The sequence below is a fragment of the Notamacropus eugenii genome, chromosome 1, assembly GCF_028372415.1.
Source record: "Notamacropus eugenii isolate mMacEug1 chromosome 1, mMacEug1.pri_v2, whole genome shotgun sequence".
Classification (NCBI taxonomy): domain Eukaryota; kingdom Metazoa; phylum Chordata; class Mammalia; order Diprotodontia; family Macropodidae; genus Notamacropus; species Notamacropus eugenii.
This window is the reverse complement of record NC_092872.1, coordinates 444,149,316-444,164,862: the sequence shown is the minus strand read 5'-3', so window position 1 is coordinate 444,164,862 and position 15,547 is coordinate 444,149,316. Positions and strand designations below refer to the sequence as shown.

At 36.3% G+C, this 15,547-nt stretch overlaps 1 protein-coding gene across 1 annotated transcript; it reads left to right on the top strand.

Annotated features, from left to right (window-relative positions):
- The first annotated feature begins 8,945 nt into the window (after positions 1 to 8,945).
- LOC140518270 (olfactory receptor 1J4-like) lies at positions 8,946 to 10,816 on the top strand. The gene is made up of 2 exons (XM_072630259.1): positions 8,946 to 8,953; positions 9,871 to 10,816. The coding sequence occupies exons 1-2, from the start codon at positions 8,946 to 8,948 to the stop codon at positions 10,814 to 10,816; spliced, it is 954 nt and encodes a 317-aa protein (XP_072486360.1).
- The last annotated feature ends 4,731 nt before the right edge of the window (positions 10,817 to 15,547 follow it).

Genomic DNA, 15,547 nt, shown 5'->3' with positions numbered 1-15,547 from the left:
TAGTAACTGCCGGAAGAAAAAGGAATCAGAAATAAATAAGAACCATCAGGGTTCAAGCCAGAAACATTATCTGGTTCTAGAAGATGTTGATAATTCCACGAGTGTTGATATGTGGGGGAGGTGACACATGTAGTGGTTCATATAATTATTTTAATGCTAGCTGGAAAACAGTAGAGTGATTTTTTTTTTCAATCTGGCTTTCTGTTTTAAAACCTCCACAACTGTGTCTCATGACCTTGAATGAAGGAGTTAGTAAGAAATAGCTCAGTGTTAGAAAATAGAAGTGGAGAATGTAACATGGAAATTCTAAAAGACAGCTCTAGAGCCAGGCCTCAGTAAGACTGGAAGCTGAGTGAAGTCTATCAGTGGTACCACCTCCTTGCTCTCTCCCTTGTCTGTGGTCATTGTGGTACACTGTTAAAACTGAATGAAGCACACTGACTCCATCTTGTGACTAGGTTCTGTATCAGTCCCCTTTCTATTCAATTACCGACCTAGTCCAATTTCTTTCTTCAGTTAGGGGAATTGTGAGTAATCTTTATTGCATTGTTTGAACCTAGCATTTAGTGTCATGGAAACTGGGACACCTCTGTCAAAGGCTATGCTAATCAGAAACTCAGTCAGATTTGAAAACTGATGTGAGAAGTTTTCTCACAATGATACATTTCAAGCAACCAATGCATCTTAACTGGAAATGGGTCCCATAGTGGTCAATCAGCATTTGCTTGCATGTTCCTTTGACTGAATTCTGACATTTGGGGAGATGGGAGACTTCTTTTTCTGATTTCAAGGAATCTTACCTGTTGACACTTCATCTTTCAACTTTTAAGGACCCCAATCTTTCCTCCAGGTAGAACTCAACTTACCTAATTGTGCTTCCTATTTGTATTTTGCTTATTGTAATATTCAAATACATAAAAATCTCTCTCCTCCTGTATTGATGATCCAGTGTCAAGCTCAGGAGGCCTAGTCCCTATTTGTTATGCAATTGACTGCACTACTTAATAAATTTATATGCTTACCTTGAACCTTTGATTCCTCATTTATTTCAGATTTCACACATGATACTCTAGCCTTCAAACCATTTCCCACACTCATGTAATTTTAACCATCCTGGCTTTGTTATTGAATCTACCGCCATAGCCTGAGGTCTCAATATTTTCTACACCCCTCTCAGTATTGCAGGCTAACTAGCCATTTTAAATCAACTGCCTGAACTTCATTCAAGCTTGTTATGGAAAGTATAAGTAGGAATCAGACACAATTCCCTAACTGATATGTAGCTTGATATTGATTTACTTATAGTTGTAAGATAATTGATATATAACATGACAAAGGCAGACAGAGATATGGTGTGAAGCCGTGCCCAATTCAGAAAAGAGGTGTGACTTAGAAATTTCTCAATTCTGAGTGTTGGATTAATGTAATAGGTTTGGTACACATGAAACAGTAGTAAACGACCATAGCAGGCTAGTATTCGATAAAGTCAAAGACCCCAGCTTCTAGAATAAGAACTTACTATTTGATAATACCTTCAGGGGAAACTGAAAAAGAGTAGGGCAGAATCTTGGTGTACACTGATATCTTAGACTATTTATCAAAAGAAGTTCAAAATGGGTACATGATATAGACATAAAGGGAGATACCATAAGGAATTCAGAAGAACAAAGATTAGTTTACCTGTCAGATTTATGGAGAAAAGAAAAATTTTTAACCAAACAAGATAAAGAGAGTATTATGAGATGTAAAAAAGATAATTTTGATTGAATTAAAAAGTTTTTGCACAGATGAAAACAATACAATCAAGATTACAAGGAAGCAGAAAGCTGGGAAACTCTTTTTACTGCATATGTGTGATAAAGATAAAGATATCATTTCTCAAATGTATGAGGAACCAAGCCATTTTATAAAAGGAAGAGCCATTCCTTAATTGATAAGTGGCCAAGACATACAAACAATAAACTTTCAGAAGAAAGCAAAACTACTAATAGTCACAGGAAAAAATGTCCTAAATCACTACTGAGCAGAGAAATGCATATAAAGACAAATGCCACCTACAAGACTGGCTAACATGAGAGAAAAGAAAAATCACAAATTGTGGAGAGTATGTGGAAAAATTGGACACAAATCTATTATTCATAGTGTTTTAAACTAGTCCAACCATTCTGGAGAACAATTTAGAATGACAACCAAAGAACTAATCCTAACACTAACCCTAAACCTAACAATTTGGAATGACAGTACAAGAGCTAAACCTAATCTTAACCCCTAACCCTCACTCTAAACATAACAGTTTGACTCAGCAGTATCACTATTAGTAGTGTATCCCAAAGATATCAAAGAAAAGGAGCAGGGATCTACTTGTAAAAAAATGCTAATAGAAGGTGTTTTTTTTTTTTTTTTGCATGTATATGTGATGGCAAAGAATGGGAAGTCAAAGGGATGTCCATCTGTTGAGGATTGGCTAAAAGAATTGTACTATATGATTCTGATTGAATGTTATTGTGGTATGGGAAATCATTAGCAGCATGGTTTCAGAAAACCTTGGAAGACTCACAAGAACTCATGCACAGTGAAGTCAGTAGAACCAAGAAAACATTGTACATAGTAACAGCAATATTAAAAGTATGTAAACTAGTAAAGACTTAGTTACTCTAATCAAGACAAAGATCCAAGACAATTGCAAAAATCCCATGATGAAAAATGCTATCCACCTCCAGAGACAAAACTGATAAACTTTGAACACACATTGAAGCATATTTTTCTTCCTTTATTTTTATTGTTTTATTTTGTTTCTGTTGAAAACATGGCAAATATGGAAATATGTTTTGTATGATTTTGTGTGTATGATCTATGTCAAATTTCTTGGCTTCTTGAAGGGGGAGAGATGTAATAGAAGAGAAAGAATTTAGAATTATAAATTTTAAAAAATGATTGTTAAAATTTTTTACATAAAATTCAGAAGTGTTTAATAAAACAAATAAAAATGACTTTAAAAATATAATGATTTAGGAAAATTGCAGTTATGAAGAAATAAATGATGATATTGAACAGGAGTTTTAACATTTGATGGAAATAGCATATTTTATGTGGTATATATTTTCATAAAATCATAAAAGATTAGAGTGGGGAGGTATCTGAGAAGTCATTTTTGTTAACTGCCTCATTTCATAGATAAGGGAACTAGAACTCAAGAGGTTCAAGTAATTTTTCATAGATACCTAGGTGGTGAGAGGCAAAGCTGAGAGTCCAACCCATGTCCAATGTGCTTTCTGGTACATGAGACTGCATATGAATTTATAGTCTTAATAAGTCTATGGTTTTATAGTATATTCTTATTAGAACAGTCCAATGAGCAGTAGCTTTGTAGCCAGAAGACTTTGTGTTGCATTGTTGTAAACTGTACGAGCATGACTCACACGCAGCCAAATCTTATACCTTCAGTTCCAATGTATTCTTCCCAATAGCACAGAGCCTGCAAGCAATTTACATATGAGCATTCTTAGATCTCTGTTTATTTTTTATAGATTTACACATTCTGTATCATATTATTATTATTGACACCTTCACCCATATAGTAGACTATGATCTCTACAAGGTCAGGAACTGTTCAGGTAGGAGTTGGAAAAGATGACCTTTAAGGTTTCATAAAAAATTCAAGAGTCTGGAATTCTAGAATTAATGTTAAAAGTTGTTGCCTTTCATGCACAAGTGTTCTTGTATGGCTTTGAGTCATGGAACATTGCAGTGCTCCAAAGAATTAAACATTAGGATTATCTAGAATTCATTTGAAATGTTCATAGTGGATAAGAGAATGCTGAAACATGTGACAAATAAAGATCTTTAAAGAACTGGAGCAAATATGAACAGGGAAATTTATGAGCAAAAAAAGAGAAAAGTTTGGCCATAGAGGAGGAATAATGCATGACAAATTGGCAGACCGAGTAGTCTGTGGTTATGTCTGAAGAAAAGAAGGATGGAACATAGCATTTTTGGTGGAATCTAGATACAAAATTATGGACATACAGGGAAAAAATCTCCAAGGATGGTTGAGAAGGGTTAGAAGAGTTGTCCTCTGCATAAGCAAAAGGAAACATCCAGAACCACCAAGGGGATCATCTTTGCAATTGAATATTCTCAAAGTATAGTCTAAAGCCTTGCATATAATAACTGCTGAATACATGCCCTCACTGAATGAATGGACAACATGACCTTAAGAAGGTCACTTTCACTTTCTGAGCTGCTGTTCGTAATGATATAGTGAACAGAATACTTCTCTATATTCTGTATTACAAATGAACTCCATCTCTAAAACAGGGTGGAGGAAATGTTTTACCTAATGTACAGACCACTTTTGATGAAAGAGTGTCTACAAACTCCAAAGTGCTAAAACACTGCCAGCTTTTTAAAAACATATTTTTTCTTTAACTCAGTGAATTTTTCTTTCACTTATTAGCTGTCTATTCTGTGCCAAAGCATTGTGCTAGGCACTGGGGATACAGATGTAAGTGAAACAATCTTTCCTCTCACAGGGTTTACTTTATGTGTTTCCTTCATTTCTTACAAAGATGTTTCAACCTCTTAAAATATCAAAACTATGATGAAGATGAGGAGGATTACTATCAAAATCTGAATAATCCAACTTTTGGTTGATTATGGTTGTATAAGAGACTGGGCCAGTACTAGTGACATTAGTGAATGAGACCTGCAGCAGAAGCAGCTTTGAGCTGGAGAATAAGAAGCTGATGATTATTTTACACAGACCCAGGAGAGTGAGGATGGACATCCCAAAGGAATTTTTCCCAAGGGCTGACAGCATTGCCTTTTCCAATCTCTGGCAATAACATTCTTTTTCCCCTAACACCAGTGTATCTATTTTATAGGGACACTATGGGGGAATCAGGCAATTACTCCATGTTTATTGCTGACCAGCATCGTGGGAGGATTGTCTCCCACCTCCTCATTCCTCCTTTGACTGATAAAGCAGGAGCCCAAAGCTCCTGCTTGGGGTGAAGAGATGGTGAAGAGGAATGAAGCAGATCTTCCCAACAAATATCATGCTTCCTCCATCTCCCCATCCCCTATGAGCTGTCCAGAATTTGGGCTGAAGATTTGGGTTCTGCTTCTCCTTCCAGACTCCCATGTATCCTGGTGAGAAGCTCTATACTCTGGAGCTGAGAGTATCTGAATTTATCCCATGAAGGAACAGGTCTGATAGTTTTGCAAAACCTTACTCAAATCATGTGTGTTTATGTAGATTGTGTATGTGTTTGTGTGTGTATGTGTGTGTGTGAGAGAGAGAGACAGACAGAGAGACAGAGAGACAGACTAACAGAGGCAGAGAAAGAGACAGCGACAGAGACTGAGAGAGAGAAGCAGATAGAGACAGAGAGACAAATAAATGGGTTCATGTTATTCTGCTTCCTCACATCTAACAAAGCATAATTCTTATTAATAGCTAACATTTTATAGCACTTTTTGTTTGCAAAGTGCTTTATAAACAGTATCTCATTTGATCCCTTCAGTAACATTGAGAGGTAGGTGATATGGTTCTTACTTTTCAGATGTGCAATCTGAGAGTGAAAAATTGTAAAGTGACTTGCACAGTGTCACACAGCTAGCAAGTGTCTGAGTTTGAACTCATGTCTTCTGAATCCAGTTCCAGGAATCTATCCAGTGAGCCCTTTAAATTTTCCAACACAGATTCCCAATTTATTTGAATCACCATGAGAGACCAAACACTATTAGGACATGGGATATGAAAGACATAAATGATTTTTAAATCAATCATGAAACATTTATTAAGTGCTTACTTTCTGTCAAGCACGAGGCTGGTGTTATAAAAAGGGGCAAAAGATAGCTCTTCCCCTCAAGTAGCTCACAATCTAGTGGAGAAAACAGAATGCCAATGAACATATACAAATTATTATACGGGAAAAATAGAAAATAATTTAACAGAAGAAAAGCACAAAAAATAAGAATAGTTGGGAAAGACTTCCTATGAAAGATAGGATTTTAGTTGGGACTTAAAGCAAATGAAAAAATTCAGTGGGCAGAGATGAAGTAGTGCATTCCAAACATGACAGAGATCCAAAGAGAAGTCCTGGAGCTGAGAGCTGCAGTACGTTGTCTCTGGAGCAACCAGGAGGTCAGTTTCACCAGGACTGAAGAGCATGGTAACATGTCAGAAGACCAGGGATGGAGAATGCGGATAGGTTGTAAAGAGCTTTGACTATCAAACAGAGCATTTTGTATAGTTTAGTGAGTGAGTGTGTGTGTGTGTGTGTGTGTGTGTGTGTGTGTGTGTGTGTGTGTGTGTGTAGGAGTTAAGGGGGTTGGGTGACAAGATCAGATATGAACTTTAGACAAATCACTTTGGTGAACAAAGGACAGAGAAGGTAGAATTTTAATCAGGTCTGAACATGTCTCTCAACTGTACATGTAAATATAATGTAAAAGGTTCCTAATTGACTTTGAAAGAAAATATAAGAAAACATTTTCTGTTCAGCAGCAAAACTTGCTCCACACTGGGGTTTCTTTCCTAAGGGCATTCTCCAGATTTTCAATGGAGCATCAAATACTGAAGGGAATCCTATAGGTATGGTCTGACCAGGGCAGAGACCAACAGGGCTATTTCTTCCCTTGCTCTGGATGTTGCTTCTCTTAATGTAGCTCAACCATCTTACCATTTCTATATTGGCTACTATAACACACTTTTCACTCACTTTGACTTTGCAATCCACCAAGTCTCCTAGATATTTTTATCACACAACCCATTGCCTAGCCATCCCTTCTTTCTCTTGAACTGGTAGACCTCATTTTTGAGATCAAGTGGAGTAGTTTGCATTTATTTCTATCAAATTGCAATGTTTTGGATTTGGCCTATGTTTCTAACCTTTCTTCTGATGTTTTTGAATACTAACTCATTCAGCATTCCAGTTCTCCCTCCTAGATTTGTCATCTGCAAAATTCAAAACTTTTTTATTTATTACTTAGTCTAATTCACTCATAAAATGCTACAATACATTAGAATCCTTGTGTCAAAGAATGTTAGACTCATATAGTCAAAGAAACATAGAATCATGTAATCTCAGCTTAGCAGAATCTCAGAGCTAGCCTCAGTGCTGAAAGAAACCTCAGAATTAATTTAGCCCAAACTGTCCCTCAGTATGAAAATCAATTATATAGCATCCTTGGCAAGTGGTCCTTTAGCCTCTGTTTGAACACTCCAAATGGAGAGAGTGCTCACTCCTCCCTTACACAGTCTATCTCCCCTTCAATCCCTCTGATTTTGGGGAAACTGTTATGTTGCACTGAGTGTTTCCTGAATTTCTGATGAAAGCTGATAGTCCACTTCTTTGGCATGTTCTAGAGGACATAACTTTTAGGTATGAGTTCTACCAGAAGATCTATGAGGTCCCTTTATTCCCTTAAATTCTGTGATTCATTGACTCTGTCACATCCTCTTATCTACATAAGTTTGTTCAAGTAGTTATGACATTGAGGAAAGTTATCTTGGGGAAGAGAACAGTGGGTGGACCATAATTGTTTCCTTCAAATATGTTTAAGGCTGTTATGTTCAAGTATTTTATTAGAACTAAAGGATCCATAATTAAGGAGGCTGACTGCATAAGCAGTGAGTTGGTAGTCCCTGGAGATATTGAGGGTCCAAATGAATTCTGTTTGAAAGTTATATTGAGAAGTTTCATAATTCCATTTTGGGTTGGAAAGGATGACTTTTTGGTTCCCTTCTGATGTTTATTTTGCACACACACACACACACAAATACATACATATATTATGTATATGTATATATGTATAGACAGATGTTTCATATATAATATATAAATATATACATATATAAACACATATTTTTAAATATGTGTAATACACACATATATAATATAAATATGTATAATATATATAAATTCAATGAGTGTATTTAAATACATACATATATACATTATTATATACAGAGAAAGAAGATGGGTGAATGTGTGCACAAGTCATATTTGTGTGTTTGAAGTGTGATCATTCAACAAATAGTCCATATATACACATGCTATTGATCCCTATTTTGACAAGAAGAAAATCTTTATGCGCGAATAATGTCAATAATAAGTTGTAGTCTTTTTATGTATTTCCGTGCTATCACAAAGGACAGAAGTAAGGAAGTTCAGTTAATCTTTGGCTCTGACATTCACATTAGAGTCATTTGGAGATATGCATCATTGATGATCTGTCAGTATAACAGAAATAATCAGTAGAGCACCCATATCCAGGCTGGCTAGGGGAAGAGTGCCCTGCCTTTGTCACATCTGAATCTTGGTCAGATGGCTTAGTACCACCAGTAATTACATTTAGTCATCACAGGGCCCACATATGAAGTCTTCTCAGTTTGACAGGGCCTATGAGTGCTTGTGATGCATTGCATAGCCCAGCAATCCAGGGGCACTTCCACACAATAATGAGCTACTGTGGGGGAACTTTAGATGAAGTATAAGACACAAAACAAAATAAATATAATTGATCACAGAATCAATTTGATGCCAAGGTTCATATACAGGCACCTCTCCTTAGATTTTCTTCTTGTCAAAATAGGTATCAATAGCACATGTATATATGGATTATTTGTTTTAGTATCATTTTCTAAACTATGAAATGAAGAGTATGTACTCAATAATCTCAGAGGTCTCTTCCATCTCTATATATAGTATGAAGATATGTAGGACTGTATGTTATCTATAAGGAACGGTACTTTGGAGAGGGGAATAAGGTGTTTGAGAAATCCTCCTCTCTCCCTATAGACTCTGAATGGAGAATTCGTGTGATATCCACCCAGCGACAGTCATAGCAGCACAATTTTTGTCTCTGAATAAGAGGGAAACTTGTTGAACAATGACTGTACTGGTAGATGTATTAGCAAGCATGCTAGCAAACCCAGCATGAACTGGTAGCACAGGTTTGTTGATCTGGTTTGCTAAAGGAAAGAAACTTTTAAAGGGTCAACAATCTTACTTTTATTAGAAAACAGTAAATACAAGCAGGTAAATTAGCACATAGATTCAAGAGATAGGGTTCTTAGTGTCTGAACAAAGTAATGCAACCACCTACATACACCACTAAAATGGGAGAGATGGGAGAGCACAAAACTTTGAGTAGTCTAGGGCCTCTTAACAAATGGCTACTTAGAGTCCCTTCTAGGGAATCAAAAGTTCCTTCTCATAAGCAAACCTCCCAAAGTTAAGCGCAAACCTCCCAGGATATATGACAAGGTCTCATTTCTAGATTGACTCAGAGTCAGAAGATAGAAAACCTACATGACTCAGCATAGCTGTTAGCCATCAGAGTTCAAAGGAGATCAGTCCTTTAGATGTTTCCTGGGAGCCTGGGAAACTGAACTACAAAAGAAAACAACACAAATCCTATTTTCTTTCTCTAAAGGTAGATTACAAAGGCAGTATTTTGTAATAGGATGAATAGAGTCCATGGATTCCATGGTGTAACATTATATGATGTAAAGTCACTTCTAATTCAAACAGCACATGTTTTATTTTATAACATTGTAGATTATGATTTTATCCAAATAGAATATTGTTCTGGCTATACTCCAAGGTACTTTCCATCTTTAGCATTTTATGTACTAGTGCTACCATTGTCACTTCTAAAGCTCCTTTTTGTTCTAACACTTTGTGTTCTAAGGTCCTTTATAACACTAACATTTTAGACTCTGTATTCTAAATCTTATCTAAATATTTGTGTCTTTATGATGGATGTGTATGAAGTCTAGCATATTCAGTACACTAGGATATTTGTGACCCAGTGGTATTTATTTCTGATTCTTTTTTCTTCCAGCAGTTACTAAAACAGCATGGAAAGGGACAATGAGACAAATGTCTCTGAATTCCTCCTCCTAGGACTTCCCATCAGACCACAGCAACAGGGGTTATTCTATGTCCTATTCCTGAGTATGTATCTCACCACACTGTTTGGGAACCTGCTTATCATCTTGCTGATTAGATTAGACCCTCACCTACATACCCCTATGTATTTCTTCCTTAGTCACTTGGCCTTTACTGATCTCTGTGTCTCATCAGTGACTACCCCAAAAATGCTGGTAAATATGCAGACAGGAAGCCAGACCATTTCCTACAATGGCTGCATTTCACAGATGTATTTCTTCATATTCTTTGCTGATCTTGACAACTTGTTGCTCACTGCAATGGCTTATGATCTCTATGTTGCCATCTGCCACCCTCTCCACTATACCACTCTCATGAGCAAGGAACTATGTATCCTCCTGGTGGTTGGGTCCTGGACAGTCAACTTTGCCCACTCCTTGACTCACACCCTTCCCTTGACCCAACTATCCTTCTGTGCAGAAAACACCATAGCCCATTACTTCTGTGACTTGGGTGCTTTACTGAAGCTATCCTGCTCAGATATCTCCCTCAATGAACTACTGATATTCACTGTAGGGGTAGCAATAATTATAGTGCCATTAACTTGTGTCCTTGTCTCTTACATCCGTATTCTTTCCACTATCCTGAAGATGTCTTCTACCAAGGGGATTTGCAAAGCTTTATCAACCTGTGGCTCCCACCTCTCTGTGGTGTCATTGTATTATGGGACAATCATTGGTCAGTACTTTTTCCCCTCTTCCAGTAACTCTAATATCAAAGACATAATTTTTTCTATGATGTATACAGTGGTGACTCCCATGCTGAACCCCTTCATGTATAGTCTGAGGAACAGAGATATTAATGAGGCTCTGAAGAAAGTCCTTAGTAGAGGAATGTTCTCTTGTCCTTCATAGCCAGAGTCATGAATTAATTTTACTCTATACATGAAACTATAATTTGTGTCTACTCATTCTACAATTCATAAAAATATAGATAACAACTTATTTTTCCACATTTCTGCATAAATTCTCCATAGGAAATTCATCAGACATGATCAGGGTATTCTGAGAATGAGACAGTCTAAAACTGGTGGAGCTCTTGAGTGGTAGACAGACCACTCACACAAATGCAAAGAAAACTACCTTGGTTTATTGTTCACAAGCCACTATTTGTGGACTTTATGGTATTTCGGTGAGAGAAACAGAAATTCTTTAGAGATGAGAACACTTAATTTTTTAAAAGCTCACATAATTTTCCCAAGGCTAATTAAATTTACCAAACATTTTTAGCATCCCTTATGTTTGAGGCATTCTTAAGTTAATAGGAATACAAGGAAAAATATAAAACAGTCACTTGTCCTCAAGGATGGTAAATTCTTTGTATAGGAGGTGTCAGGTCTCCTGAAACCAAATCAATCTCTCTTCCCAAAAGCTCGCACTGATGTTCAGGTAATACTGTTTTAATCAAGAAATAATGCAAGAGCCTTTTACAGGCGAGCGATGGTGCAATATAAGGGAAAAAGCAATGCACCTGGAGGTAACATACTGTGGTTACATGCCAGTTCTCCCAGCTATCAACCATCTGTGTCACCTTGAGCAAATGATTTAATCAGTTGATTCCTCAGTTTCCCTTTTTATAAAATGAAACTGTTAGACTGGATGACCTGTAAGGTCTTTGTTTGCTCTAAATCCATGATACTGTTAATAGTCTCTTTTCTACTTTGGTTGGATATAGCCCATACAACATACTAGTTCATACAGTGCAATACAGGTGCAGTGAGAACCAGCTTACTGTCACAAAAATAGCTTTTATTGCTTGTGGATATATTCACACTTCCAGTGGCAGAGGGAGGCCCTTCTAGGGGCCCTACGCGATGATAGACCGGAGGAGAAATCTTCAACTTTATCCTGATCAAGCAATCAAAGACCCTAACCAGGGTAGTATTTTTTGTATGCAACCTTGTGGGTAACCTATATGTCCTACCACAGTTAAGTCCTAGGAGGAGGAATTCAGAGACATTCTTCTCATTTTCTCTTTCTATGTTGTTTTAGTAACTGCCGGAAGAAAAAGGAATCAGAAATAAATAAGAACCATCAGGGTTCAAGCCAGAAACATTATCTGGTTCTAGAAGATGTTGATAATTCCACGAGTGTTGATATGTGGGGGAGGTGACACATGTAGTGGTTCATATAATTATTTTAATGCTAGCTGGAAAACAGTAGAGTGATTTTTTTTTTCAATCTGGCTTTCTGTTTTAAAACCTCCACAACTGTGTCTCATGACCTTGAATGAAGGAGTTAGTAAGAAATAGCTCAGTGTTAGAAAATAGAAGTGGAGAATGTAACATGGAAATTCTAAAAGACAGCTCTAGAGCCAGGCCTCAGTAAGACTGGAAGCTGAGTGAAGTCTATCAGTGGTACCACCTCCTTGCTCTCTCCCTTGTCTGTGGTCATTGTGGTACACTGTTAAAACTGAATGAAGCACACTGACTCCATCTTGTGACTAGGTTCTGTATCAGTCCCCTTTCTATTCAATTACCGACCTAGTCCAATTTCTTTCTTCAGTTAGGGGAATTGTGAGTAATCTTTATTGCATTGTTTGAACCTAGCATTTAGTGTCATGGAAACTGGGACACCTCTGTCAAAGGCTATGCTAATCAGAAACTCAGTCAGATTTGAAAACTGATGTGAGAAGTTTTCTCACAATGATACATTTCAAGCAACCAATGCATCTTAACTGGAAATGGGTCCCATAGTGGTCAATCAGCATTTGCTTGCATGTTCCTTTGACTGAATTCTGACATTTGGGGAGATGGGAGACTTCTTTTTCTGATTTCAAGGAATCTTACCTGTTGACACTTCATCTTTCAACTTTTAAGGACCCCAATCTTTCCTCCAGGTAGAACTCAACTTACCTAATTGTGCTTCCTATTTGTATTTTGCTTATTGTAATATTCAAATACATAAAAATCTCTCTCCTCCTGTATTGATGATCCAGTGTCAAGCTCAGGAGGCCTAGTCCCTATTTGTTATGCAATTGACTGCACTACTTAATAAATTTATATGCTTACCTTGAACCTTTGATTCCTCATTTATTTCAGATTTCACACATGATACTCTAGCCTTCAAACCATTTCCCACACTCATGTAATTTTAACCATCCTGGCTTTGTTATTGAATCTACCGCCATAGCCTGAGGTCTCAATATTTTCTACACCCCTCTCAGTATTGCAGGCTAACTAGCCATTTTAAATCAACTGCCTGAACTTCATTCAAGCTTGTTATGGAAAGTATAAGTAGGAATCAGACACAATTCCCTAACTGATATGTAGCTTGATATTGATTTACTTATAGTTGTAAGATAATTGATATATAACATGACAAAGGCAGACAGAGATATGGTGTGAAGCCGTGCCCAATTCAGAAAAGAGGTGTGACTTAGAAATTTCTCAATTCTGAGTGTTGGATTAATGTAATAGGTTTGGTACACATGAAACAGTAGTAAACGACCATAGCAGGCTAGTATTCGATAAAGTCAAAGACCCCAGCTTCTAGAATAAGAACTTACTATTTGATAATACCTTCAGGGGAAACTGAAAAAGAGTAGGGCAGAATCTTGGTGTACACTGATATCTTAGACTATTTATCAAAAGAAGTTCAAAATGGGTACATGATATAGACATAAAGGGAGATACCATAAGGAATTCAGAAGAACAAAGATTAGTTTACCTGTCAGATTTATGGAGAAAAGAAAAATTTTTAACCAAACAAGATAAAGAGAGTATTATGAGATGTAAAAAAGATAATTTTGATTGAATTAAAAAGTTTTTGCACAGATGAAAACAATACAATCAAGATTACAAGGAAGCAGAAAGCTGGGAAACTCTTTTTACTGCATATGTGTGATAAAGATAAAGATATCATTTCTCAAATGTATGAGGAACCAAGCCATTTTATAAAAGGAAGAGCCATTCCTTAATTGATAAGTGGCCAAGACATACAAACAATAAACTTTCAGAAGAAAGCAAAACTACTAATAGTCACAGGAAAAAATGTCCTAAATCACTACTGAGCAGAGAAATGCATATAAAGACAAATGCCACCTACAAGACTGGCTAACATGAGAGAAAAGAAAAATCACAAATTGTGGAGAGTATGTGGAAAAATTGGACACAAATCTATTATTCATAGTGTTTTAAACTAGTCCAACCATTCTGGAGAACAATTTAGAATGACAACCAAAGAACTAATCCTAACACTAACCCTAAACCTAACAATTTGGAATGACAGTACAAGAGCTAAACCTAATCTTAACCCCTAACCCTCACTCTAAACATAACAGTTTGACTCAGCAGTATCACTATTAGTAGTGTATCCCAAAGATATCAAAGAAAAGGAGCAGGGATCTACTTGTAAAAAAATGCTAATAGAAGGTGTTTTTTTTTTTTTTTTGCATGTATATGTGATGGCAAAGAATGGGAAGTCAAAGGGATGTCCATCTGTTGAGGATTGGCTAAAAGAATTGTACTATATGATTCTGATTGAATGTTATTGTGGTATGGGAAATCATTAGCAGCATGGTTTCAGAAAACCTTGGAAGACTCACAAGAACTCATGCAGAGTGAAGTCAGTAGAACCAAGAAAACATTGTACATAGTAACAGCAATATTAAAAGTATGTAAACTAGTAAAGACTTAGTTACTCTAATCAAGACAAAGATCCAAGACAATTGCAAAAATCCCATGATGAAAAATGCTATCCACCTCCAGAGACAAAACTGATAAACTTTGAACACACATTGAAGCATATTTTTCTTCCTTTATTTTTATTGTTTTATTTTGTTTCTGTTGAAAACATGGCAAATATGGAAATATGTTTTGTATGATTTTGTGTGTATGATCTATGTCAAATTTCTTGGCTTCTTGAAGGGGGAGAGATGTAATAGAAGAGAAAGAATTTAGAATTATAAATTTTAAAAAATGATTGTTAAAATTTTTTACATAAAATTCAGAAGTGTTTAATAAAACAAATAAAAATGACTTTAAAAATATAATGATTTAGGAAAATTGCAGTTATGAAGAAATAAATGATGATATTGAACAGGAGTTTTAACATTTGATGGAAATAGCATATTTTATGTGGTATATATTTTCATAAAATCATAAAAGATTAGAGTGGGGAGGTATCTGAGAAGTCATTTTTGTTAACTGCCTCATTTCATAGATAAGGGAACTAGAACTCAAGAGGTTCAAGTAATTTTTCATAGATACCTAGGTGGTGAGAGGCAAAGCTGAGAGTCCAACCCATGTCCAATGTGCTTTCTGGTACATGAGACTGCATATGAATTTATAGTCTTAATAAGTCTATGGTTTTATAGTATATTCTTATTAGAACAGTCCAATGAGCAGTAGCTTTGTAGCCAGAAGACTTTGTGTTGCATTGTTGTAAACTGTACGAGCATGACTCACACGCAGCCAAATCTTATACCTTCAGTTCCAATGTATTCTTCCCAATAGCACAGAGCCTGCAAGCAATTTACATATGAGCATTCTTAGATCTCTGTTTATTTTTTATAGATTTACACATTCTGTATCATATTATTATTATTGACACCTTCACCCATATAGTAGACTATGATCTCTACAA